Source organism: Hemiscyllium ocellatum, chromosome 12, assembly GCF_020745735.1.
Source record: "Hemiscyllium ocellatum isolate sHemOce1 chromosome 12, sHemOce1.pat.X.cur, whole genome shotgun sequence".
Classification (NCBI taxonomy): domain Eukaryota; kingdom Metazoa; phylum Chordata; class Chondrichthyes; order Orectolobiformes; family Hemiscylliidae; genus Hemiscyllium; species Hemiscyllium ocellatum.
The window spans coordinates 35,863,364-35,887,721 of record NC_083412.1 but is presented as its reverse complement, the minus strand read 5'-3'; the positions used below and the strand labels follow the sequence as shown (position 1 = coordinate 35,887,721).

General features: G+C 40.7%; 1 protein-coding gene across 1 annotated transcript in view; it reads right to left on the bottom strand.

The window, feature by feature from the left end:
- Positions 1-20,362, bottom strand: part of LOC132820915 (superoxide dismutase [Cu-Zn]-like) — a 44,035-nt gene extending 23,673 nt beyond the window's left edge. Inside the window, exons 1-4 of the mRNA XM_060833271.1 lie at positions 20,249-20,362; positions 12,910-13,003; positions 3,187-3,256; positions 784-901 (exon numbers count right to left, since the gene is read on the bottom strand). Coding sequence (XP_060689254.1) covers positions 784-901; positions 3,187-3,256; positions 12,910-13,003; positions 20,249-20,362 — 396 coding nt within the window. The remainder of the gene's footprint in view (positions 1-783; positions 902-3,186; positions 3,257-12,909; positions 13,004-20,248) is intronic.
- Between the last annotated feature and the right edge of the window lie 3,996 nt (positions 20,363-24,358).

Genomic DNA, 24,358 nt, shown 5'->3' with positions numbered 1-24,358 from the left:
ATCTATTTTTATTAATAAAAATATATTATTAAAAATTCAGTAATCTTATTTTATTATCATTCTGTTACCAGTCTCTGGATTTCAGGAGGGAAAATATCAGGTAACATTATCAATCATAGCTTTTACTTCATGATTCTCAAAGCAAGCATCAGGTAATGACAACACTAAGCTCATGCATCATCAGCCCATCAAAATTCTATGTAGGGTTACATTTAAATAGGGAACACTTGATTGATAGCTGTGGAAAAAAATCCATATGGCTAATTTCCACACTCATTTTATAACTTCCATAATTAGCAGACATTTTATTTCACTGCGAACAGTGTAAAGCTTTGGAAAAATGCAGTGGATTTTGCTTCTACTTCAAATATCCTGCCTGAAAATGCATGGAAACTTGATTTTAAGTTGGTAGTGTACATGCTTAAATGAAGAAATTCACCATTTGTATCCAAGTTAACTGTCTAATCTGACAAGGTAGTGTGTCCAGCAGTCGAAATGCTGCTTTCTGCAATCCAAAAAACACGAAGATGTCCATTTTACAGTAAGGCATTTTCAAATACGCATGAATTTCTTACAGCTTACTATGTTGTTTAAATATCGTATAATTAATATAATCAGATTAAGAGAGAGAGTCAGATGTCCAATCAGATGGACAATTTGTTATCACATAAAATGTGTATATTTATCTGTTGCATCACTAAGTCTTTATATATTTGTAGATTGAAATACGTTTTATAAAGAATATCTGTTTATGAGGCAAACAGGGTTATTGTTAATGCCTACCACCATGGCTCGACCAATGATAGACTCAATTCCTGAAAGACTAATTAGTTGATCTTCTATTTGAAACTCAGCAACACCATCTTCATTAGCTTCAACGTTGCCTAGATCTCCTACGTGCCTGGAATATATTGCAATATTATAATTAGAAAAATAAATCAGAACAATGCTTGTAGAACTTTACACTATACGGATTCACAAAATGTTTAGCACAAAAAGCAAGTCCATACCTCAACTGAATATGTGTATTGACACGTGTTACCACTGGGAGGTCAAACCCCTGTGTTACTTAAAACCAAAACACCTAGAAAAGCGAGCCTCACCTTGAAATCTGTTAAAATGCGAGTGAGTGAGTGACGAAGAACTCGTAATTTTCACTATTTAAAAGAAAATAACAACTTGAACACTAAACAAAAACTATTCACAAATCCAAGCCCCAACTTTTTTCTTAACTACTTACTATCTGACTCCAACTCTACAAAAAAAAAGCTGTTGCAATACCACAATTATTAAACATGACATCAAGTTAATCTCAAGACCACACAGTTTGTCTTCTTCGCTATCTTCAATGTTTCATCTGTTCTCCCTGGGTCGTCTTCTTTCTTTTTACTCCAAGTATGTTTCACATGAAAAGGTACTTTTGATAGAGAGTGTTTTCTAATTTCTTTGAGAGCAAGACAGTGGATGAGCAGTTACCTCTCTGGCTCTACACAGCAGTTGCTCTGCTGTTCGATGGCAGTTGCTTTCCCTTTAATTTTCAAAAATTCCAGGTCTATATATCCTTCATGACACATTAAATTCTTAGAATTTAATTTGTTTTGACACCTGGAAACCAATAGAATTCAAATTCCATTAGCTACTGGCATCCTGGGTATAATTTAAACTAACTGGTTAAATTCGAATGGTTATCAAAACCACAACCAAAACTCAGGTATCCACTAAACAGCCAATTGTTACATTTCAAACAAACAATCTGACCTTTGGCGGAGAACTGTGGCTGTACTTTAAATTCAGGAAAGTACTTTCTATCCTAAAGCGACCATACATGCTTTTGACTTCATATGCATTTCTGTACGTGAAAGACAAGCTAAATATTGATAAAATACAGTTCTTCCATAATCGATCTAACTCACGCGGTTTTGATTTTGTTCCTTATGGGTCGCATCAATTGTTTTGAAGCATGAAAAAGCTAGTGAGCTTGCAGAACTCTGGACATGTCTTTTTGTTGTTCTTGGGTCATGTTGTAGCTTCTTCCACAAAAGGATGTCTGCACGTAGCGAATGCAGGCCCTTGCAGATTTTTGGCTGCTACTGAATAGATCCCTCAATGACTGGAATGACCACCGCATTAAGGTTCAGGTACAGTCATCTTTCATTTCCTCCAATGACTAACACTCTGCAGTCAGTAAACCATATTCTGGATCAATGGTGCTGGAAGAACACAGCAGTTCAGGCAGCATCCAACGAGGATGCTGCCTGACCTGCTGTGCTCTTCCAGCACCACTGATCCAGAATCTGGTTTCCAGCATCTGCAGTCATTGTTTTTACCTAGTCAGTAAACCATAGCTTGAAGTCATCCAGAGTACGTCAGGGATGGCCAATGACCTCCTTGGTGAAACATAGTCTTAAGGTGCACAATGCTTCTGACATATAATACATGCTGTCTTACATTTTCTAGCACAGAAGGGAAATAAAGTGTTCTGGTGTCTCCAACCACAAGATCTCATTGTCAGAATATCCTGTCTATGGAAGTAATTTTGCTATAGGGGATTGAAATGGCCTACTCATACGTTCTTAATTTTAAGAGGTACGAATTGGGAAAGCCATGAGAGATAATCATATTGTCCAATAAACATGGATGTTGCTGATGGAACACTCTCAACATGATGTTCTGCGCAAACCCAGCTATCATATAACACTAACAACATAAACCTACAACCTGGAATATCACTATTTATCAAAAATATTTTGTAAGACTTTACTTCAAAACATTAGTTATGAAAATTACAAAAGCAATAGTATACTTTCTTTCTTCGTAAACTTTTTTTTTCTGCAGACCGATAACCCCCAAGTAAAATTACCAAGGATCAGGGTGTACCCGAGAAAGTACTCAGGCTAATTCAAGAAATTGCCATTCAAAAATGGAAGTGAAATTGTTGTCAGGTGAATATTTTCAGGCAGTGAATAAAGGAATTAAATCTTTTCCTCAGGATGAAATTTGTAGACAAAGGTTCTCATACTGCAATGACAACAATTCAAGTTCCTTGAAAACTCATTAAAATATTTATATTGTCTTTCATGCTGGTATCTAATTGGAATATTTTACATTTAAATCACAATTCAGCTTTTCTACCTTGTGATCTAAAATGCATTGTCTATTTAGGAAATGTCTGGATATAATACACACCTTTCATTATCTTGTTGCCCACCGTGAATTCTCTTACGGGGATTGAAATGAGGTCCAACACTATGATAACCTAAAAGTAAGTTATGTACTTTAGAACTCAATGTGACTAAATTACAACAAAAAGAAGTTAATTTTCTTTGAAGGAAGACCTACTGCACTTAGCATACATAGATAATGAATGCAAACATCACTGGCAAAGGAGGAAAGAAAAACAAATGCCAGCCACTGTACAATTATCCTCAAATGTCAGCCAATGTAAAACTGTACGATTATCTTCAAGACAATTACAATCCTTCCTGGGTGTCTGAGTTTACTAGTCATTTAGGGAGTAGGTTTGCTCGCTGAGCTGTAGGTTTGATATCCAGACGTTTCATTACCTGGCTAGGTACCATCATCAGCGGCGACCTCCAAGTGAAGCGAAGCTGTTGTCTCGTGCTTTCTATTTATATCTTTCTCCTGGATTGGTTTCCTGGGGTTTGTGGTGATGTAATTTCCTGTTCGTTTTCTGAGGGGTTGATAGATGACATCTAGATCTATGTGCTTGTTTATGGCGTTGTGGTTGGAGTGCCAGGCCTCTAGGAATTCTCTGGCATGTCTTTGCTTAGCCTGTCCCAGGATAGATGTGTTGTCCCAGTTGAAATGGTGGGTTTTTTCATCTGTGTGTAAGGCTATGAGGGAGAGGGGGGTCATGTCTTTTTGTGGCTAGCTGGTGTTCATGTATCCTGGTGGCCAACTTTCTTCCTGTTTATCCTAAGTAGTGTTTGTGGCAGTCCTTGCATGGAATTTTGTAGATGAGGTTGGTTTTGTTCATGGGTTGTACTGGGTCTTTTAAAGTTTGTTAGTTTTTGTTTCAGAGTGTTGGTGGGTTTGTGTGCTACTAGGATTCCGAGGGGTCTCAGTAGTCTGGCTGTCATTTCTGAAAATTCTTTGATATATGATAAGGTGGTTAGGGTTTCTGGCTGTGTTTTGTCTGCTTGTCATGTTTTGTTCTTGAGGCATTATGCTCAAACAGATGGCAAATACTTAAGAGTCATAGAGATGTACAGCACAGAAACAGACCCTTCGGTCCAACCTGTCCATGCCAACCAGATATCCCAATCCAATCTAGTCCCACCTGCCACCACCCAGCGCATATCCCTCTAAACCCTTCCTATTCATATACCCATCCAAATGCCTTTTAAAATGTTGCAATTGTACCAGCCTCTACCACTTCCTCTGGCAGCTCATTCCATACACGTACCACCATCTGTGTGAAAAAGAGTTGCCCCTTAGGTCTCTTTTATATCTTTCCCCTCTCACACTAAACCTATGCCCTCTAGTTCTGGACTCCGATCCCAGGGAAAAGACTTTGTCTATTTATCCTATCCATGCCCCTCAATTTTGTAAACCTCTATAAAGGTCGACCTCAGCCTCCGACGCTCCAGGAAAAACAGCCCCAGCTGTTCAGCCTCTCCCCATAGCTCAAATCTCTAGCCCTGGCAACATCCCTGTAAATCTTTTCTGAACCCTTTCATGTTTCATGACATCTTTCCAATAAGAAGGAGACCAGAATTGCATGCAATATTCCAACAGAGGCCTAACCAATGTCCTGTACAGCCGGAACATGACCTCCCAATTCCTGTACTCAATACTCTGACCAATAAAGGGAAGCACACCAAACGCCTTCTTCACCATCCTATCTACCTGCGACTCCACTTTCAAGGAGCCATGAACCTGCACTCCAAGGTCTCTTTGTTCAGCAACACTCCCTAGGACCTTACCATTAAGTGTATAAGTCCTGCTAAGATTTGCTTTCCCAAAATGCAGCACCCTGCATTTATCTGAATTAAACTCCATCTGCCACTTCTCAGCCCATTGGCCCATCTGGTCCAGATCCTGTTGTGATCTGAGGTAACCCTCTTCACTGTTCACTACATCTCCAATTTTGGGGTCATCTGCAAACTCACTAACTGTACCTCTTATGCTCGCATCCAAATCATTTATGTAAATGACAAAAAGTAGAGGGCCCAACACTGATCCTCGGTGGCACTTCACTGGTCACAGGCCTCCAGTATGAAAAACAACCCTCCGACTTCTACCTTTGAGCCAGTTCTGTATCCAAATGGCTAGATCTCATTGTATTCCACAAGATCTAACCTTGCTAACGTCTACATCTCTGCCCTCATCTATCCTCTTTGTTACTTCTTCAAAAAACTCAATCAAGTTCGTGAGACATGATTTCCCCACGCACAAAGCCAAGTTGACTATCCCTAACCAGTCCTTGCCTTTCCAAATACATGTACATCCTGTCCCTCAGGATTCTCTCCAACAACTTGCCCACCACCGACGTCAGGCTCACTGGTCTATAGTTCCCCGGTTTGTCCTTACCACCCTTCGTAAACAGTGGCACCACATTAGCCATCCTCCAGTCTTCCGGCACCTCACCTGTGACTATCGATGATACAAATATCTCAGCAAGAGGCACAGCAATCACTTCTCTAGCTTTCCACAGATTTCCATGGTACACCTGATCCGGTCCTGAGGATTTATCCACCTTTATGCATTTCAAGACATTAAGCACTTCCGCCTCTGAAATATGGACTTTTTGCAAGATGACACCATCTATTTCCCTTATCTTCCATATCCTTTTCTACAGTAAATACTGATGCAAAATACTTGTTTAGTATCTCCCCCATTTTCTGCGACTCCACACAAAGGCCGCCTTGCTGATCTTTTGAGGGGCCCTATTCCATCCCTAGTTACCCTTTTGTCCTTATTGTATTTGCAAAAACCCTTTGGATTCTCCTTAATTCTATATGCCAAAGTTATTCCATGTCCCCTTTTTGCCCTCCTGATTTCTCTCTCAAGTATACTCCTATTGCCTTTATACTCTAAGGGTTCAATCAATCAATCTATCCTGTCTAGACCTTACATTTGCTTCCTTCTTTTTCTTAATCAAACCCTCAATTTCTTCAGTCATCCAGCATTCCCTATACCTACCAGCCTTTCCTTTCACCCAAACAGGAGTATATTTTCTTTGGATTCTCATTATCTCATTTCTGAAGGCTTCCCATTTTCCAGCCGTCCCTTTACCTGCGAACGTTTGCCCTCAATCAGTTTTCGAAAGTTCTTGCCTAATACCATCAAAATTGGCCCTTCTCCAATTTCGAACTTCAACTTTTAGATTTAGTCTATCCTTTTCCATCACTATTTTAAACCTAATAGAATTATGGTTGCCGGCCTCAAAGTGCTCTCCCACTGACAACTCAGTCACCTGCCCTGCCTTATTTCCCAAGTGTAGGTCAAGTTTTGCACCTTCTCCAGTAGGTACATCCACGTATGGAATCATAAACTTTTCTTATGCACACTTAAATTCCTCTCCAACTAAACCCTTAACAATATGGCAGCCCCAGTCTATGTTCAGAAAGTAAAAATCTCCTACCATAAACACCCTATTATTCTTACAGATAGCAGAGATCTCCTTACAAGTTTGTTTCTCAATTTCTCTCTGACTATTAGGGGGTCAATAATACAATCCCAGTGAGGTGATCATCCCTTTCTTATTTCTGAGTTCCACCCAAATAACTTCCCTGGATGTATTTCCAGGAATATCCTCCCTCAGCACAGCCGTAATGCTATCCCTTATCAAAAAAGGCCACTCCCCCTCATCTCTTGCCTCCCTTTCTATCCTTCTTGTAGCATTTGTTTCCTGGAACATTAAGCTGCTAGTCATAAAGCTGTACAGTGTGGAAACAGACCCTTCGGTCCAACCCGTCCATGTTGACCAGATATCCCAACCCAATCTAGACCCACCTGCCAGCATCTGGCCTATATCCCTCCAAACCCTTCGTATTCATATACCCATCCAAATGCATCTTAAATGTTGCACTTGTTCCAACTTCCACCACTTCCTCTGGCAGCTCACTCCATACATCCACCACCCTGTGTGAAAAAGTTGCCCCTTAGGTCTCTTTTATATCTTTCCCTTCTCACCCTAAATCTATGCCCTCTAGTTCTGGACTCCCCCACCCTAGGGAAAAGACTTTGCGTATTTACTCTATCCATGCCCCTCATAATTTTGTAAACCTCTATAAGGTCACCCCTCAGCCTCCGATGCTCCAGGGAAAACAGCCCCAGCCTGTTCAGCCTCTTCCTATAGCTCAAATTCTCCAACCCTGGCAACGTCCTTGTAAATCTTTCCTGAACCCTTTCAAGTTTCACAACATCTTTCCGATAGGAAGACCAGAATTGCAAGCAATACTCCAACAGTGGCCTAACCAATGTCCTGTACAGACGCCACATGACCTCCTAGCTCCTGTACTCAATACTCTGACCAAGAAAGGAAAGCATACCAAACGCCTTCTTCACCATCCTATCTACCTGCGGCTCCACTTGCAAGGAGCTATGAACCTGCACTCCAAGGTCTCTTTGTTCAGCAACACTCCCTCGCACCTTACCATAAAGTGTATAAGTTCTGCTAAGAATTGCTTTCCCAAAATGCAGCACCTCGCATTTATCGGAATTAAACTCCATCTGCCATTTCTCAGCCCATTGGCCCATCTGGTTCAGATCCTGTTGTAATCTTCGCTGTCCACTACACCTCCAATTTTGGTGTCATCTGCAAACTTACTAACTATACCTCTTATGCTCGCATCCAAATCATTTATGTAAGTGACAAAATGTAGAGGACCCAGCACCAATCCTTGCAGCACTTCACTGGTCACAGGCCTCCAGTCCGAGGAACAACCCTCCTCCACCACCCTCTGTCTTCTACCTTCGAGCCAGTTCTGTATCCAAATGGCTAGTTCCCCCTGTTTTCCATGAGATCTAACCTTGCTAATCAGTCTCCCATGGGGAATCTTGTTGAATGCCTTACTGAACTCCATATAAATCACATCTACTGCTCTGCCCTCAATCTTCTTTGTTACTTCTTCAAAAAAACTCAATCAATTTGTGAGACATGATTCTAGGAAAAATAGTTTATTAGAAACTGCAGTTAGCTGGAAATCACAACTAATAGTTAATGTTTATCGCTTCATCCCACTCTCTCAAGCTTCACACTGCTAAAAGCCTCAACCCACATCTCAGCTTTCACACTGACATCTATCCGACAGCAGTAGGCACATCAGTCAAACACATTGCATCATCTTCCTCCCTCTTGCAAACCAAGATGCTCTATCGTTAGAGAAGCACCAAACCAACAGAATCCAAGCGTGGCTGTATGTCCTCACCCACCTAAAGAGGATATTGTTTGCCTTCATTAGAGTGACCAGCAACATAGGCTGAAGCTCTATTTCATCACACAATCTTGTTGGTTTTGCTGATTGTTTCCTCCCTGCTTCTATCCCTTCCAGTTCTCAAGCTGCTCAGTGTATTCTTTATGGCGAAGACGATCCCTTCAAGGGTCATAATGAGGAGACCATCATGATTCATACAGGAAACAGTGGACAAACTGCAGAACTATTGCTTCTAAACCTAAAGGGCCTGCTGCATAATGTATTTTTTTTGTGGCAATGTGGCTCTCACTGTATGCTTCCTCGGCATGTTTAGTTTGAGTCTATAGTGAATCCTTGAGCTAAGTGGGTGGCTCTTAACACCCAACAGTCATCCTCTGGTTGGATACTGTGGGTCAAACACTGAGAAACCTGTCCATCCCTGAGCTATGTTTCTGTAATTGCTCTAATATCCCAGTCCCATCTTCCTAACCATGCCCTGATTTCATCTGCCTTCCCTGTTATGTCCCTTGCATTGAAATAAATGCAGTTTAGTTTATTAGTCCTACCTTGTCCCTGTCTGCCCCGACTGTTTGACTCACTTCCTTTCTCAAATGTATCAGTCTCAGATTGACCTCTTTCCTCACCGTCTCCCTGGGTCTCAACGCCACCCCCCCCCCCTCGTTTAAATCCTCCCGAGCAGCTCTAGCAGATTTCCCTGCCAGTATATTAGTCCCCTTCCAATTTAGGTGCAATCCATCCTTCTTGTACAGGTCACTTCTACCCCAAAAGAGATTCCAATGATCCAAAAATATGAATCCTTCTCCCATACACCAGCTCCTCAACCATGCATTCATCTGCTCTATCCTCCTATTTCTGCCCTCACTAGCTCGTAGCACTGGGAGTAATCCAGATATTACTATTCTCGAGGACCTCATTTATAAATTCCTGCCTAGCTCTCTGTAATCTCCTTTCAGAATCTCAACCTTTTCCCTTCCTATGTCGTTGGTTCCAATGTGGACAATGACTGCCTGCTGGCCCCTCTCCCCTGTGAGAACATTCTGCACCTTCTGAGACATCCTTGATCCTGGCACCAGGAATCAACCTACCATTCTGATTTTTCTCTGCTGGCCATATAAACATCTGTCTGTACCTTGAACTAAAGAATCCCCTAACACAATTGATCTCTTGGAACCAGACGTACACCTCGTTGCATTAGAGCCAGTCTCAATACCAGAAACTTGGCTGTTCGTGCTACATTCCCCTGAGAATCCATCACCCCCTACATTTTCCAAAACAGCATACCTGTTTGAAATGGGTATAGCCACAAAAGACTTCTGCACTAGCTGCCTACCTCTCTTACCTTTCCTGGAGTTAACCCATCTATGTGACTGTATAGGAAATTATCCTCCCACTTCCTATAACTGCCATCCAACTGTTGCTGTTGCAAATTCCTCATGCTTCTAATTGTCTTTCCAATCGATTCATTCGATCTGATTCACAACCAACAGCATTTATAGCAGATATAATCCGCAGTAACCCTTAAACTCTCTTTAAACTCCCACATCTGACAAGTAGCACATATCACTGTACTAAAGCCCATTCTTTCCATCACACTCTATAGACCCAGAAAATAACACCGTTTTATTCCTCTACAAACACTGCCCCAGGTTAAATTCATAGTTTTAGCTTATATTTTAAGTGTAATCAAGAGTCATATCTCCAAAAACATAATCAAGAAAGAACCCACTCTACTCACTACTGCAGACTTTCTGTAGGCCACTAAAAAGAATACACTTCCCGTCCTCAATCTTGAATTACCCAGTATTTGAATAGAAACAACCAGTCCAACAAAAAGAAACCAGAGTTTTAACTGGTTTTTGAACTGTGTTTAGGTCAAGAGGATTTTGGGTACAGGATGGAGATTTAATTGTTCCCTGGCTGTCCGCTCATTATCAACTTATTCAGATTTAGAGAATAGAGTCTCAGTTATAAACATTAAATTAGTATTCCTTGCAGTCTAGTGGAAGCTACCTGAATACATCACTGTTGTCAGAAACTAAGTAAGATACAATCCATGTGCCTGTGGGACGACATGTCATGGAAATAGCTTGACTGAACTGACCAGTCAAAATCTCAATTTATGTTTTTCCTTTTGAAGGAAGGTGCAATGAGCAAGGGCTTTTCTCAATGGAGTGGAGAAGGATGTGAGGTAAATTGATAGAGGTGTACAAAATGTTGAGAGGCATAGATAGAGTGGATAGCCAGAGACTTTTTTCCATGGCGGAAAAGTCTATCACGAGGGGACATAAAACTTTAAAGTAATTGCAGGAAGGTTGAGAGAGATGTCAGAGGTAGGCTTTATACACAAAGAGTGGTGGGTGCATGGATACATTAAAGACATTTAAATGACTCTTAGTTAGGCACATGGAAGATAGGTTAGTCTGACTTTAGAGTAGGATAAAAGGCCGGCACAACAATGAGGGCCAAAGGGCCGGTACTGTGCTGGTCTGTTCTATGTTTAAATTATAGACATTAATTAATTATCTTGTGGTTTAAATTTGCTGTGCTAAAGCCTTGTATTATTAATGAATTGTTAAATCTCTGGCTTAAACTATAAATCTGGAGGCTAAAGTCAGCTATTCAGAAAGTCTGTACTTGTTATTCAAAAATTCTGGTTAGAAACCACTGGGGTCAATTTTGAGGGCCATTATGTATTTTAAATGTTACTATGCTTCAAATGCAGGGTTAAAAAGTGGTTAATTTGATTTGGCTGCCTCCATATATTAACATTAACAGTCACTTGTATCTATATTTAGAAAAATATTTGAGAACCAAAAATGCACAAGTACTATTAAAGGCAGAAATCAGAAGACAGAAATAAGCCAATTAAATAATTGGCTAATAGGGGATGCCTTAAAAGAATACCATAACCCATTGGGAGCTGTATAAAATCAAAAGATAGCAACGAGTTGTACATTTAAGTGAACACAGGAACGATTTATAACAGATTTTACTTAGAAAGAGTCGTCATAATTAATTCTTCAAATCAGATTGTAATCTCAGTTGTGTGCTTAGCATCAATTCTACATGCAAGGATATTTATTTTTCCCTGTGAGCAGTTTTTCTTTTAGTTAATTTTACATTAACTATTGCATAGAACAGATTTAATTCAAGCTTTATATCAAATTGAAAAAAAAGTGTTTTACAAGGGTATCTGAAATTACATAAAAACATTGAAAATAAGAGCAGGTAGGCCATTCAGCCCTTCGACATTGCTATTTTCACCATTCATTATGATCGCAGCTGATCATGTAATTCAATCGCCTGTTCCTGCTTCTCTCCGCCATATTCTTTAATCCCTTTAGCCCCAAGTGCTATATCCAATTCCTTCTAAAAATCACAATGTTTTGGCCTCGCCTGCTTTGTGTGATAGCAAATTTCAGAGGCTCACCACTCTCTGGGTGAAGAAATTTCTCCTCATCTCAAATGTCTCAATATAAAATGGCTCAAACTGATGAATTTTCAAAGTTACCAGAAAGAATGATGCTACCAATCCCAGCAAGGGCTACAAGGAAGAATAAAGATGAACACAGAAAAGACAAAAGCTGAAAGAGAAGTGTATAAAGAATGCACTGGGCTAGGGTTTAACATGGAAGCATGAGTGAGTTTTGGTGTAAAGAATTAAAAGCAGAGAAAGTGACAAACTCTCAAAGCTGGCCCACTGATTTCACTTGGAGTGTATTCGACTGTGCACACAGAGCTCCCTCAAGAAAGATAAAATGTTAATTTTCAAAGGCTAAAATAGAATAATATTGACGTGCTATTACATAATTAAAAGTATGGTCCAAGAGTTTCACTGGCTTCTTGAAACTTATCCGTGAAACAAGAGCATGTGTGGGCCAAGGTTGAAGTCAATTCCAGGCAAAGATCTCAGTAATTACTTAGCTCTCACTAGTGGGAAGGGTTTAGTTTTTAAAAATTACTTTTGTTGAAATTTTACTTTGTGCAACTTAAAGATCATTTTCTACATTTTGGAAGTCAGCATTATAACATCAGGACAGACTAAGGAGGACTAAAATGTCCAGCAATGTCACTTGCAACAGCCTGCTATTCACAATCCTTCACAGTGGCTATCAGAGTCACATTACCCATAACTGGAAAATAAAATCCACAGAACAACCAAATCAGACAAAGAAAACATACACTCAAATTCACTTTAAAGAGGAAGACCTTTTATTTTTAAACTGTAAGATATAGTTCTTATCTTCCCAACAAGATGTCAAAGTGCCAGTGTTGTTTTTACTACCCCCAGGAAGTTTAAAATCTTGCTATTGCCAGAGATAGAGCTAAAGTCAAATATAAAGATGAATCATAACATTTTGTAAACAAATTAACCTATGTAATATGAATAAGATAGAAAGTTATCAATAAAATATAATTATGCAAAAACATAGATAGTACAAGTTAGAAAAGAAGCTTAGCAATAAAATATAATTATTTATAAATGCATTTGGAACACAGGTCGTACCATTAAAAAGATTTCCAAAAGTACACACGTGAAGCCCATGCTTTCCACGAGTCAATCCAGTAAAAGTTCCTTTTATTAATACTTGACCATTTGCCTACAAAATAAAATAATAAATAAAGAAGTTCACAATATGTTATTTTAACCACGTAAGCACTCAAACACAGCCAAAGATTTTTCATTAACCATGATGACAATCACAAAGGCCAAAGTACCTGGCTAGGAAATTTTGAAATGCCCCCAAATTAACAGCTAGGGAGGCACACTGGTTCTCAACTAATTACTTCCAAAAACTACTTCTCAACACATGCTACAGTTATATTTACAACATATAATTTAAGTATTTCAAAAAAAATTTGCAGTAAACCAAAATTGTTCAAATAGGGAGTGTTATATCGTCAGAGATTCCATCCAAAGATTGGCACAACTCAAACAGCAAGTGAGTTTTCCTTTTACCTTACATAGTGCTTTTTCCTAAACCAACACGAATAATACCAAAACAAAGAAAAGTACAAAGTACACGATGGGAACAGGCCCTTTGACCCTCCAAACCTGTGCCAACACCTTTTTGCCTCTATACACCATCTTTTGCCTCTACACACTCCATATGCCTCTATGCCCTTCCTATTCATGTATCTCAAGATGCCTCTTAAAACATTGCTGCAGTATCTGCTTCTGCCACCCTCTTTGGCAGTGCATTCTAGACATTTACCACCTTGTGTAAAAAGCATGCTTCTCATCTCCTTTTAAACTTGCCCTTTTTATCTTAACTGAAAATGTGTTGCTGGTTAAAGTTAGGCAGGTCAGGCAGCATCCAAGGAACAGGAAATTCGACGTTTCGGGCCAGAGTCCCTCATCCTGATGAGGGACTCTGGCCCGAAACGTCGAATTTCCTGTTCCTTGGATGCTGCCTGACCTGCTGTGCTTTAACCAGCAACACATTTTCAGCTCTGATCTCCAGCATCTGCAGACTTCACTTTTTACTCGTATTTTTTATCTTAAACCTACACCCCATAGTACATAACTTTTCTACCCTGCAGAAAAAAAACTCCACAATCCATTCTATCCATGTCTCTCATAATTTTGTAAACTTCTACCTAGTTTCAAAATTAATATTGATAGTGGTCCTTAGGTAATTCCCAGGCAGGCAACTGGAACATGTCACAGGCAGGAGGCCAACAGCATGCAGAATCAGTGCCACACAACAGGTCGCGCAGAATGATTTTTAAAATCTCTAATTTTATAGCTTACAATTCATTGGTGGCTACAGGAACTACTTATGAATTGTGGTGCTTGGCAATTGATGATTGACAAGTTTTAAAAACGGGCCCCTAAATGGGTATTAAGTTCTTCATAAGACTAGTTTTGAAAACAATGCTTGTGTGAAGTGGAATTATGCAGCTTCACTGTTAAAGATTTAACAATTTTTCTTTTTCTTACTGGTTATATACCACAACAGCTTTGTCACAAAATCACAAAAAAATTTCCAATGGATCCACTGGTGGGAGTGCTAAACTTACATAACAAATACCTATTAATATTTACAGATATTATGTGATCTGGGATAACACATCATTATAGGTCTAGGAATTCCCAAACTGAATTATCAACTTTACTTTCCCATTAGGTTAGGAAATAGTGAGCTGCTACTTGCCCCATATGCATCATCAGTACTATACTTAAAATGATATTGGCTGCAGCACGTGAGGATAGATTGGGGGTGGGGGGAGCAGAGGCAGAAAGAGAGCTGCAGAGTATAAATCCACAATTTGTTTGGGAACCCATAATCACTCCACCTTGCAATGGCCATTTCATCTTGTGCAGACTGCCACCTTAACATGGCCACAAGTTAGGTCATCTCTCCTTTATGCAAAAAGACCGTAGGGATCACAGTCAGTCAATCTCAATATACTTAACAGCTCCTTAAAAATTTGTTCACTGGATCAGACATTATAGGCAAGGCCAACATTTATTGCCCATCCCTAACTGCCCATAAGGAACTACTGCAATCCACAGGATAAAAGTACACTTATGCTACCAATTGACCTCCCACTACATCGTCAGACTTTTGTGATTCTCCTGTGAATAACATTTCAGAACTTTGACCCAGCAGCAGGGAAAGAACACAAAACAGTACAAGTCAGGATCAGGTATGGCTTGGAGGGGAACTGGCAAGTAGTGTCCTTTTTCTTAAATTTACTCATGGGATGAGGGCATCACTGGCAGGGCCAGTATCTACTGTCCATCCCTATGAGAAAGTGACGTATTTTGAACCACTGTTGTCCACATGGTAAAGGTGGACCCACAATGCCATTAGGGAGGGAATTCAAGGATTTTGACTCAAAAAAAAATTGAAGGTACAGCAATGATTTCCAAATCACGATAGTACGCAGCTGGGAGGGGAACTTGCACTCCCAAGTATCTGCCAGTCTTATCCTTCTAGATTGAACTGGTGATGGGAAGGAAGGTGTCAAGAAGCCTTGGTGAATTTTTGCAGAATTTCCTGTAGATTGTACACACTGCTGCTACGGAGTGTCAGTGGTGGAAGGAAGGAATGAATGTGGTACCAATCAAGTGGGCAGCTTTGTCCTGGATCATGTCAAGTTTCTTACAAATTGGAGTTGCACTCATCCAGGCAACTGAATATTACATCCTTGTCCACATGCTTTGGGGAGACAGAAAGCAGGATTCCTCAACTCTGATCTATTTTTGTGGCCACAATGGATAGTGCAGTTCACTTTCTGATGAACATCTTGGGGATTACAATTGATAATGAGGTACTCAGTGATGGTAATGATATTGAATGTCAAGGGACTATGGTTAGATTCTTTGTTAGAGACAGTTATGGCAGAGCATTTGTGTGGCTTGAATACCACTTGCCACCGTTCAGCCAAAGCCTGGATATTGTACTGGATATTGCTGCATTTAGGCACAGACTGCTTCAGTATCTGAGGAGTGGCAAATAGTGAATTTTGCAAACTTCAGTAAACATCTCCAGCTCAGACCTTCATGGACAAGAGCTCTTTGATGAAACAGCTAAAGACAGTTGGGCCTAGCACTGAAGAACTTGGCTCATGACGCATTGGTAGTATCCCAAAAGACCATATTCCAATTAATCCATAGGAGTATCATAACATCGCTGAGGAGCTTGATTTCAAAAGGAAAATACCCGGAGGAACTCTTGCTGTGATGACTGACCTCGAACAACCACAATCATCCTTCATCTTGAGGTATGACTTCAACCACATAGAAAATCACACCCCCCCCAAACTGCCCTTCCCACTGACTCCAGCTTTGACAGGGCTCGTTGATGAAGCCACACTCAGTCAAAGATGGCATTGGTGTCAAGGACAGACAGTCTCACTTTACCTCTAGAATTCAGCTCTTCTGTCCATATTTTAACCAAGGCTGTAATGAGGTAAGGAGTGAAATGGTTCGTGCAGAAGACAGACGGAGAGACAGTGAACTGGTTATTGTGGATTAGGTACTCAGTATTTTCTTGTGATATTATTTATTCAGTATGTATATGGCTCGTCCAGTTCAGGTTCCAGTCCCCTTGATAACTCCAAGATGTTGGTAGTGGGGGATTTAGTGATGGGCATCCCATTGAATATAAATGGTGAGATGGTTAAACTCTCTCTTGCCTAGCACTTGTGCAGTGTAAATGCTACTAATCACTTATCAATCCAAGTTGGGGCATAGTCCAGTCTTGGTACACATGAACATAGGCTGTTTCAGTGTAAAAAGTCACAAATGGTGCAATCAGGAGTAAATATCCCCATTTCTAACCCTATGGTGGAAGAAAGGTCAATAATGAAATAACTGAAAATAAGGCCGAGGTCACCAGAGAGGAACTTTGGGGACTGAGAGGATTGTCCCCCTCACTGCCAGTGACACCAGTTTTGATCTGACTCGTTGACGCTACACTCAGTCCTATATGGCATTCATGCCAAGGACCATCCACAATTCTTTATATCACATTAAGAGAAACAAATTGGCTAAACAGTGACACTTGTGATGCTAACTGAAAATGGCTGCAAATGCTGTCGCCTTGTCTTTTACACTATGTGCTGGGCTCCACTTTATTGAGGATGGAAGTATTTGTTGAGCTTCCTGCTTCAGCTATTTGTTTAATTATTAACCAACATTCATGACTGTATATGTTAGGAGTGCATAGCCAAGATCTGATTGGTTAGTTGTGGGGTGACCGAGTTCTGTCTACATTTTGCTTCTGCTGGAATTTAGCATAACGTAGTCTTCTATGGCAACTCAATTGTAGGTGTGCCTGGTATGCTTCCCTACACCATTCACAGAACCAGGATTGGTCCACTGGCTTGATAATAATAGTAGACTGGAGAAATGCTAGGTCATAGTGTTACAGATTGTAGCAAAATACAATGCTCTTGCAGCTGATGGCCCACGATGCTTCATAGATGCCTTGGAATTGCTAAATTTATTTGAAGATATTGTAGAAAAAGTGTGGTGCTGAAAAAGCACAGGTCAGGCAGCATCCAAGGAGCAGAAGAATTGACATTTGGGCATAAGCCCTTCGTTAGCCCTACCTCACGAAGGGCTTATGCCCAAAATGTCGATTCTCCTGTTCCTTGGATGCTGCCTGACCTGCTGTGCTATGCCAGCACCTCACTTTTCCGCTCTGATCTCCAACATTTGTGGGCGGCACGGTGGCACAGTGGTTAGCACTGCTGCCTCACAGCGCCTGTAGACCCGGGTTCAATTCCCGACTCAGGCGACTGACTGTGTGGAGTTTGCACGTTCTCCCCGTGTCTGCGTGGGTTTCCTCCGGGTGCTCTGGTTTCCTCCCACAGTCACAAAGATGTGCGGGTCAGGTGAATTGGCCAAGCTAAAATTGCCCGTAGTGTTAGGTAAGGGGTATATGTAGGGGTATGGGTGGGTTCGCTTCGGCGGGTCGGTGTGGACTTGTTGGGCCGAAGGGCCTGTTTCCACACTGTAAGTCAAATATAATCTAATCTGCAGTCCTTACTTTCTCCACATTGAAAAATATTGTCCAACATGTCTGTAGCAGGACCAATGTCAGTATTAGATTTCATCTCCAGAAGGACTGTCCAGTCATCACAATGACCAATAATGTCATATATCCGTAATAGATAGACCAGCAACAAAGACAAGCAGGTCTTTCCATCTGACTCTGATCAGCTGTTGCAGACCCAGTAGAGCAGATATGCTCTACAGGATCTCGCCAGTTGTGCATTGTCTGCCCTTTCTACTCTAATGCTTCTTCCAAGTGGTGATCAATATAAAATCGCACTGATTCATCAGCTGTTCAAACCATTTGTAGTAATCAGAAGAAAACTTGCTTGCACATTTGACTTAATACCATTTTAGCCTCCTGGACCGTAGAGACAATAGTAAGGACTCTCAAGGCAACCCATTCCAAAAGTATACCACTGTGTCACCACCTCAATGGGGTCTGTGTTTCTGATGCGATAGAACATATCCATAGATAGTGATGGTAATGTCTGTGGCACAGTCATACTCACCAAATCAAACTTTACGATGTCTGGCTACTGTTCAACAAGTCTGCAAATAAGCCCTTCCAATTTTGTCATGTCTCCAGACATTGGTAGACAGAACATTGCAGGTTTGTCTAGGCTGGCTTATCGTTTTTCATTTTCATGGCTAGGTTGACGCTCAGCACTCTTTCCAGTTTCATTCCTTTCCAACCTTGATAGAATCGATTACCTTGCTAGGCCATTTTAAAAGATATTTAAGAGAATCAACCATGCTGCTTGATCACTTACATTTGTAATTTCCTAAAAATGACATTTGAAGCAAATCTCTCCATAGTTTAGAGGTTTTGTTGTTACAGATGTCGTACAGCATGGAAACAGACCCTTCAGTTCAACCAGTCAGTGCCCAACATAATCCCAAACTACACTAGTCTGACCTGCCAGAAACCAGCTAATAGGACAGCATGGTGACTCAGTGGTTAGCACTTCTGCCTTCCAGTGCCAGATTCAACTCCAACCTTGGGTGACTGTTTATGTGGAGTTGTACATTCTACCTGTGTCTGTGTAGGTTTGCTCAGCTTTCCTCCCACAGTCCAAAGGTGTGTAGGCTATGTGGATTGGTCATGCTAAATTGCCCATAGTGTCTAGGATGTGCAGGCTGGGTGGATTAACAATAGGAAATGCAGGGTTGTAGGGGGGTGCATCTGGGTGGGATGGTCTTCGGTGGGTTGCTGTAGACTCAATGGCCTGCTCCCACACTCTAGGAATTCTATGATATCCCTCCAATCCTTTCCCAATTGTGCTTTTTTGTCATTTAAATATTGTAACTGTCAGCATCCACCAATTCCTCAGAGTTCATTCCACAAGCAAACCACCCTCTGTGTAAAACGTTTGCTCCTATGTTTTTTAGAAATCTCTCTCCTCCCACCTTAAAAATATTTCCCGTAGTCTTGAAATTTCCCACCCTAGAGAAGAGATACCTACCATTAACCCTATCTATACCCCTCATGATTTTATAAATGAGTCACAAGTCCTTGAACCAAGTACTGGCACCAATAAGGAGATAAAATTAGGTTGTAGATATTTTCCAACCCATCTGTTCAGAGACATTATTACACTGCTCTGGAGCAGGTGGGACTTGAGCTTAGGACTCAGAAGTAGAACACACTACCACTACACCACAAGAGCCCTCAAAAATTGCATATATTGTAAAAAGTGCAGTAGGTTGTCCTTAGCTTTCTACCTGATCTTAATTTTCTCAGGGGATTTCGGTTTTGCAAAGTTCAACTCTACTGCGCAGTAATAAATACCTCTATGGTGTGAAAGTCTGACCCCAACATCTGCCAGTTGAAACAAACTGGTTTGGATCTGCTGTTTAACGGGAACGAGTGAGCTTCCGAAACATAAAGGAAGTTAAAAATCTGGATCAGACAGGATTTACCGACGACCCTAGATTATCCATTCCTCACCACTACCATAGCATGAGCTAAACATCAAATAAGAATAAAAGCTAATAAAAAGTTGCTGCATTTTGCTGACCAAGCCGCAGTACAGTTAATCAAGAGCAGAAACTGGAGAGTGACTCTCTTTTGCCTGAATCGCCTTGTTCATGTCAAAATGAAACCCCGGTGCGTCCATTTCCAAGCGTTCCTGCCTTTTTTTTCCCTTTGTTAATACTCATTCATCTCAATCCAGAAACGAGGGCACTGAATTCACATTATTTAAACTCATCTCGTGTCTGGGATTAACCGTACACGCGGCGCGAGCCAGCCCCTGCCGCCATGCTATTACAGTGGGGGCGATGTTCTGGAAGGTTCCGCCGGTTGGGCAAAGAACCCCAGTGAGAAACTCACCTGTGATTCAAAAACGACGACTCCATTGACGCCGCTGACAGGGCCGGATAAATCGTGGACATAAGGATAAACATCGTGCTGATCTTTCAGGACACAAACAGCTTTTATTTCCATCTCTATCCTTGTCAATGACCAACGACGCCGCGCCTGCGCACTCTCCTCCCCCCCCCCCCAAATGGACATGATGCCCTTCAGCTTCTGAGTGGGCAGCATTCCTGTTGCTTACTCTCTGTTTGCTTAACGCGGTGTTTATTATAGTCAACAACTCTACTAGTTCTAAGGAAAGGTCACTAGGCCCAAAACATTAACTCTAATTTTTCTGCACAGATGCTGCCTCACCTGCTGAGCTTTTGCAGCAACTTCTGTTTTTGTTCAAACTGCATGGCCTATTTCTTCAAACAAGTCACAGCGGTCAATTAAAATGATTGACCATGACTTAAAACATATAACATATAGAACATAGTTCTATAACAGCACAGGAACAGGCCTTTCAGCCCACTAAGTTTATGCCAACCACGCTAAACCAATCCTGCTTGCCTGCACAGGGTCGGCATCCCTCTATTTCCTGCCTGCTCACGTGTCTGTCTAAATGCCTGTTCAATTTTGCTAAAATATCTGCTTTTATAAAGTCAACCAGCAGCATGTTCCAGGTACCTACCACCCTCTGTGCGAAAATGGTGCCTCAAACATCTCCCTTGAACTTTTCCCCTCTTGCCTTGAATCTGTGTGCCCCAATATTTGACAATTCCAGCCTGGGGAAAAAAGATTCTTATCCACCTTATCCATGTTTCTCACATACAACAAACTGTGTTTTAACCAGCACCTAATGAAGCAACACTCTCAATAAACTAGCAAAAATTATATACTGGAAGTTTACTGAGTCATCACGAGCTCCACAATGTCCAAGTTGTCAGTCGAGGGTGCAAGTGAGAAGGCTCTCTGATTGTAAATTTTACTTAAGGCAAAGTTGTATTATTATTGAAATGTAAATAAATTTTAACAATGAATGCTAACAACTGAGCCACCATTATACAATTCCTGGTAAAGCTCTTTCATATCCTTTCTAAAACCTGTGTATCCTTCCTATAATGTGGGATCAGAATTGCGCACAATACTCCTAGTTTCTAAATATATTCTAAATGCATAGATGTGTACTGTCATTTGATACCATTTCTAGAGATAATTGCTCAGTGGAATAGATGTGTAAGAAACATCAATCTTCAAGTCGGGGCATTAGGTATAAAAGTTGACAAGTCATGTTGCAGCTGTATAAGACTTTAGTTAGGCCACATTTCACTGTATTGTTGATACTTTTGGCTTTGGGTATTTGATCTCATCTTAGTTTCAATTTTTTTTAAGAGTGATGTTACACTAACTGTAAGTTGAGTTGAAATAAACTGCTACACTAAAAGGTGTACATAAACCATTAAGTATGCAAAGAGAAATTATTTTATGTCTTTAAATTGCCATTATGCATAAACCCTGCTTCTGTTCACATGGATGCTATTAACATATTCGGCCTTGTGCTAAATTATGAGGTCAAATGTCCTGTTAATTGGCAGCTCACCTCATGCAAGTTCTCCCGCCAATTAGTGAAACCCACCACTGCTTAAAGTGGAAGTATATTTTGATTGCTATAGGTATTTTCTAATCAACCTGCCCAGAAATATTATCACACACCTTTAGAGCAGGCAGGACATGAACCCAGGCCTCTTGGCTCAGAGATAGGGATACTACCATTGCACAAGAGTGATGGCTGTATACTAACTAATTAGACCTCAGAGAGACCAGAATCAATGTCACTGAGGGACTCCCAAAATATTATAAACAATTAGAAACTTCTAGAGAGGACCCATCATCTGTGGTTAACTAAAAAGGTTAGAGAAGCGTCAAAGTTAAGGAGAAAGCATGTAGTTGCACAAAAAGTGGGTGGCAAGACAGATGATTGGTCAGAATATAAAGACCAGGAGAGATTGAGGCTCAATCAGGAGGAAGAAATTAACAGTTCAAGAGGAAGCTGGCGAAAAAATAGCTGGCAAGCATTATTAACATATTTAAAAAGGAAAAGGGTAACTAAAGTGGGTGTTGGTCCTCTACAGATAGTAAGAATGTGAGTTAATAGTCTAAGAAAATCATGGATGAAATGAACAAATATTTTGCTTTTGTCTTCACTATAGAGTAAACAAAAAGGGTTTCAGCAATAACTGTAAATAAGGAGTTGGAAGGGAGTGAGGAATTCAGTGAAATGACAATCATGAGGGAGACAATACGAAATAAACTGATGGACTTTGTCCTAAAAAGAGGTTGTTTATGAGTTCGTAAATATATTTGTGTTAATTTTTCAAAATTCCCTTGATTATTGTAGGCAAAGGAATCAAAGGTGGGGCAGTAGACAGAATGTGGAATACAAAAACACAAACAGATCAGTCATGGCCTTATTGAATCACAGAGCTGGCTTGAGGAGTCAAAAGGCTTCTGCTCCCATTTTGTAGTTCATATGTAAATAGAAAACCAACATACTGTCATGATATTGAATGACTCACCAGAGGAATCCAGCAGCAGAAATTGCATTAAAGCCAGTTCCCCAAACTACTAAATGAGCTAGTATTAATTAGTCTGTCAGTTTTAAATTGCAGTTTTGAGATAGCATCATTCAATTAGCAACACTGTTATCAAAATCTTTATCAACATTGTAGCTTTTAAGATAGTGAATTTTAATTACACACAAAATATTTCTCCTCATTACTGTTTCACAACTCTATTAGACCATGATGTGTACATTCTCAAGACATCTCACTATGCAATCAATTACAAACATTTTTTTGTAGGTTAAGCTGATACAATAATACCTGGGAAAAAATCACAAAATAGGAGGAAGGTGAGAAGTTTTCTCTGGACATTATGGAGGCAAGTTGTGAGTCAGGTCATGGTGACTGGTAGGTTTAGAGCAGTGCTTTTTTACATTTCTTATACTCTTGTTCCTTTCCCAATGCAATATTTTCCTACATACTATAGATGACAAAGTACATCAGTTTTCATCAGCCATTATGTTGACTCTGTTTACCAATACTGCTAACTATCCATCACTTTCAATTTCAGGTCTAGAATCTCTAAATGGCCTTGTGGGAACAGCGGAAGTGACATTCGCTGGTGAAGGGAAGGTGAAACATCAATTTTTTATTTTGGAGGCAACTACTCAGAAACTGGCATTCTACATAATTTATACGAATGCTCGACTGATTTACACAAGAGATACCAAATAATCAAAAACTCAATTAAATGCAGTGGATAAGACAGTATAGGAAGGAGTTTGCGGGGGAGAGTTCACAACCTAGTGTTGTTGAAAAGGAAACAGGACATAGAATAAAATTAGTGCATGTGTACTTTAAACTACTAGGTACACTGGACTTCCTGCCAACAAGCCTCTTCACAATGGAAGAGTGCAGAGGAGTTCAATTCTAATTATTATAGGATCTTTGTGCAGGGCAATGTAACGAACAGTCATGAATAGTGAATGGTATACAAAGGAACCGCAATTGTCTGAAGATCAATTATCCGAATTTCGGATTATCCAAAGAAGATCTTGAGGTCCCGATAGAAACATTACATCAAACAGGTGTTTCCAACACTGATAGCGTCTTTTGTTTACAATACTTAAAAATGAACCCAGCTTACTGAAATGTTGCCGAGAACAGACCTGGTCATCGATGGGAGCCCAGGCACCGTCTCCAAATGACTGACCACCCACCCTCTCCTCACACTTTCCCTAGAGTTCCACACAGGGGTATACCTTAAACCGCATCTCCTCTTCCCCAGATAATCTCATCAACATTGTCCTGTACAGGGCAAAGGTAGAACTTGTCAAAATGTTGCTGTAAAAAGATGTGTGTGTGTGCGTGCGCGCACTATTTTGAGTCTCAGCTTCCCCCCCCCCCCGCCCCCAAAAGACAGCAGCAATCTTACTGTTGGTTTCCATTCTGGCTGCCTTGGTGGGAGGCAGAAGGTGGGAGGGGCATGCTGGGAGCAGATCTGAATGGAGTTGGGAAGTGGATGGTGGGGGCCAGATTTGGACAGGGTTGGGGTGGGGATAGGTTTGGATGGAGTTGGGAG